The sequence below is a fragment of the Cebus imitator genome, unplaced genomic scaffold (genome assembly GCF_001604975.1).
Source record: "Cebus imitator isolate Cc_AM_T3 unplaced genomic scaffold, Cebus_imitator-1.0 Scaffold13, whole genome shotgun sequence".
NCBI classification, from domain to species: Eukaryota; Metazoa; Chordata; class Mammalia; order Primates; family Cebidae; genus Cebus; species Cebus imitator.
Window position 1 is genome coordinate 11043231 of NW_016107328.1, and position 4543 is coordinate 11047773.

General features: G+C 45.1%; 1 protein-coding gene across 3 annotated transcripts in view; it reads right to left on the reverse strand.

Annotated features, from left to right (window-relative positions):
* The window catches only part of ZFYVE26 (zinc finger FYVE-type containing 26), a 67342-nt gene that overhangs the window by 6431 nt on the left and 56368 nt on the right, over window positions 1-4543 (reverse strand). For all 3 annotated transcript variants that reach the window (XM_037728731.1, XM_017499391.2, XM_017499381.2), the window contains 4 exons: window positions 2635-2832; window positions 1710-1909; window positions 724-865; window positions 359-418 (listed from right to left, as the gene is read on the reverse strand). In XM_037728731.1, coding sequence (XP_037584659.1) covers window positions 359-418; window positions 724-865; window positions 1710-1909; window positions 2635-2832 — 600 coding nt within the window. The remainder of the gene's footprint in view (window positions 1-358; window positions 419-723; window positions 866-1709; window positions 1910-2634; window positions 2833-4543) is intronic.

Genomic DNA, 4543 nt, shown 5'->3' on the forward strand with positions numbered 1-4543 from the left:
GCTCCCTGTGAGAAACCCCTCCAGCCATGCTCCCTGTGAGAAACCCCTCCAGCCACGCTCCCTGTGAGAACGAGCAGTGTTTCTCGGGGAAACAGCTGTGGGGAGCTGTCTGAGACCTGGCCCTGGTGTTTATTTGGTAGCTTTTGATGAATTTGTCATGGGTTACTTGTCTTCTGGCAAAGTGGCCTAGAGTCTTGGATTTGACCCAGGTCTATAATAGTCACCTCCTTGATTTCATCCCTAATGTGCATGTGAATCTGCTTTTCTTGGGATAAGAATTTCCTAAAGAATAATCTCTCACGGAACTGTGGTCAAGTGCTGATTGTCCTCAGTGTGATTTCAGTAATCCAAGTCATACCTGCAGAACACGGAATGCAATGCCAAAACCATCTTCTACATTTTTCCCTCCCAGCATGACCTGAAAAGGAAAGGGAATCATGCTTAAAAAAGTAATAATTACTAGTGTATCCTCTTAACCAAGAATGAAGGCTCCTATTTATTCCATTATTCAACAAATTATTTGTTGAGACCCTGCTAAGTGCCAGGCACTAGTGATACAAGCACGATCAAAACGGACTTGATCACCAGTGTTCTGTGGCTCGTATTGTAGCGGGGAGGCAGACATCACACAAACAACGGAAATAATCACTAAACAACAGCAATTATGATAAGAGTTCAAGAAGATGATGGTAGTCTTCCAGAGGTCCAAAACGCTGCACATACCTTGCAGGCAACATCCATTTTCATGTGGTTATTTCCAAACAGGGTTGGCAGAGGCAAAGTGGTGATCTGAGAGGTCCCAGCACTTTCGCACCGATGCAAGAACCTGGTCACTTCTGTCTGCAGCTGAAGTGTGTTCATGTGCCTGTGGTGACAGGAAATGCATAGTGCAGCCTCACGAGGGGCCCCAGGAGTGAGAGGACTGAGGCCAGAAGACTGAGAAGCTGAATAACATGGTGATGGAAAAGGCAAAAGAAATGATGAGGAGGGAAAAGAGACCCCAAATGCCTTGTGAGCAGTTATGAAAAGAAAAAAAAAAATGGTGGTCTCGTGTCCTGTACAGACTCACAATATTACGGTGCACTGTGGAACCAGATAAGGTCCAGTCATTGAATCAATAAGTATTTATTGAGCACCTATGTGCCAGGTCGAATAACAGAGGTCAAGGGAGACATGAGCCCTGCCCTCAGAGTTTATAGGCTAGAAGAGAAATGAATAGTAAACAAACACATAAAATAGTTAGCAATGAAGCCTATGGAGGTAATAAATGGTAGTGGTAGAGCGTTTACTCCAGATGTTGTGTTCTATGCAGAGGGCCTGGCAAGTATAAAAGCTGAGAGGAATTAAGGACTTGGTGTGCTGAGGAGCCCTGAGGAGACCAGGGGTCAACGCTTAGCAAGAAAACAGTAGCAGGAGATAAAGATGGTGACATCAGCAGGGGCCAGAACGTGCAGGACCCTTTTTGCCTACTGCAAGGAGTTTGGAGTGTAGTCTGATTGTAGCTTGTGATGCTAATCCTCCCTCCACTCCCCACTCCCACTATCAGCTCCTCTGCAGGCTTTCCAGGCTTGTACTAGACACTGTCAACCAGGGATGATTCCTTTTAGATTTTTTTTTAATGGTTTGGGGAACGCATAATAGTAGCTTCATCACCAACAGGAACCTGGCCTTTCTGCCTCACACCAAGGGTCCCCTGAACCCCCAGCTACCTTGACACATCAGCTGCAGTCATCTTCTTTCTGAAGAAGGCAGTTTTCTTCCTTCCAGAGCTGCGGGATGTTTCTTGGAGGTAGATCTTCAGGTGGTCCTTGGCCTTAAGTAGCCATGAGAGCTTCTCTCCCAGTTCTGTATATGACTTTGCTTTGTGACTGAAGAACCAAATACAGGTCATGGCAGCCCGAACTTGATCCTAGAAGAGAAAAATGAACGTTCAGGTCAAAGTAGATCAGGGGTTTGGAGGGTAGGGTGTAATGAGAATTCTCATCTGATTTCCACCTATGAGACCTCGTTTCCAGCACCCACTCCCACCACCAGCTGAACTGGTATTTTGAGCTCATCACCCCAAGGTCCAAGAGATCCTGAAGTGCACTGACTGGTGGAGTTATTGGGCAGGGCATTATTCTACCACTGAAGAGATGCTACAAGAAGATATTTCTGATTCTCCACTCAAATTGGCTTTACTTGTACTTTGGCATTAAATAATTCAATTTCTCTGTCATTTAGTACTGACAATTCTCAGACAGATTGGGAGGAATGTGCTCCTTCTCCCTTCATGCATTTTCTCTAAAAACACTAACTTTTCCATCATTCCTTGTGAATTCTACATTCATGCCTCATGTTTATCTTGAAACTACCATATATTTCCTTTTTTTTTTTTTTTTTTTTTTTTAACCTATCTATTCCTTGCATTCCGAAGAATGCCATGACTGACAGGATTAAAGTCTGCCTCCAAACTTAGGATGGAAATCCTAATATTATTTAACAATGCTGGAGAGTAGCATGGATTTGCTCCAGGGTCAGCCAAATAGCAAGGCCAGGGACCAATGACAGTCTCGTTTCCTCATCGTGCACTGCCTCCCCTGCAGGGTGGGGCATCAGTGACAGAGGGAGAAGGCCCGGAGGGGCTGCCATTACCTTCATAAACTGCTGCAGCTCATACAGAATGTGGTAGTAGTTCTTCTTCTGTAAATGTTGGCAGGCAGCAATCAGGTACTTTCCCCAGCTCTCCAAGGTTGGATCAATGGATTCTAGCAAGTTTTCCAAAGTGTGTAGCTTCCCACTTTTATAGCTTGGCTGGAAAATGCCTTCTATAAAAACTTCTGGAGGACTCTCCTGGAGCAGGGCAGGGCGAGAAGTCAGAAGTCTTGAGCCCAGTTCTGGCACTGCCTGGGATCCAGACAGTGATGGACCTTCTTTCTATTGATGGACTTTCAGCATCCTCCCATAGCAGTGCTTCTTAACCTTTTATGTGTCACAGACACCTTTGAGAATCTCATTCTAGTGACTGCTTCATTTCTCTCCTTCCTTTTACAGAGAAGCCCCTTGACAGAGTTATCTATCCTCACTGTCTCCAATTCCCTCCTGTGATTTTTCTCTTGAACCAACTCTAATCTAGCTTTTGCACCCATAACTCCTGTTGAAACTACTGCTTAGGTCACCAGTGACCACTAAAGTGTAAATCTAACAGTTAATTCTTGATGCTCATTTTCTACCTGATTGTTCAGCAGATTTTGACACAGATGGCTTCTTCCTCCTTGAAAAGCCTTTTTTAAAAATAAATTTTTATTTTAATTGAGAAAAACTTCCCTCACCTGGCCTCCAGCACACTGTCCTCTCCAGATTTCCTGTCTAAGTCTCTGGCTGCTCCTTCTCAATTTTCTTAGCTGATCCCACCCAATCTCCCCAGGGCTTAGGAGGAATCTACACTCTTTTCTATTTATACTCACTTTCTTGGTGATTTCATCCAGGCTCACTACTTAAAATATTGTTGATTTGCTGATGATGCCTAAATCCCCATCTCCAGTTTGTTCATCCCCCTGAACTCCAGAACTTTACATCCAACTTATGTCCAATTGTCTACTCAACATGTCCACTTGGAGATCTAAGTGGACATGTTGAGTAGACAATTGGATACAGTCATCTTAGTCATCTTTTACCTCACACTCCTCCATCAAATTCATCAGCAAATCCTATTGGCTCCACCATCATGATTACAGCACACAGAATCTGGCCACTTCCCACCACCTCCCTTGGACCACACTGGATCCCACCATCATTGTTTGCCTGGATTATTGCAACAGACTCCTCCCTGGTCTATCAGCTTCCATTTTTCCCTCGTCAGTCTAATGCCCACAAAGCCCAAGTGACTCTTGAAACCTCAGCCAGATTATGTTACTCCTCTTGCTCACAGTCTTCCAGGTTTCCCTTCTCATCCCTCACAATGTCCACTAGGTCCTGCATGATTTGGCCTGTGACCTTTCTGACCTTATCCGATACTATCCTGTCCCACCAGACTCTGCTCTAGCCACCCTGGCCTTTGCCATCGTCACTGCTTCTGCCTGGACTGTGCCTTCCCCACAGATCTATGTGATTCGCTCCTTATGTCCTTTGGCACTTTACTCAGATGTCACCTTCCCTGGGCACCCAGTCTAAAATTGTGCAAGCCACGCCTTCCTCCTCCCCATTTTATTTTTCTTCTTCTTATTCATCATCTACCACTAACTATTTTTCATATTTACTATCTCTCTTCCTACTATGGGGGTAGATATTTTTGTTTTTTTTTTAAAGACAGAATCTCCCTCCGTCACTCAGGCTGGAGTGCAGTGGTTCAATCTCAGCTCACTGCAACCTCCACCTCCTGGGTTCAAGTGATTCTCCTGCCTCAGCCTCCTCAGTAGCTGGGACTACAGGTGTGCACCACCATGCCCGGCTAGTTTTTGTATTTTTAGTAGAGACAGGGTTTCACCATGTTGGCCAGGCTGGTCTCAAACTCCTGACTTCAAGCGATCCATCTGCCTCAGCCTCCCAAAGTGTTGGGATTACA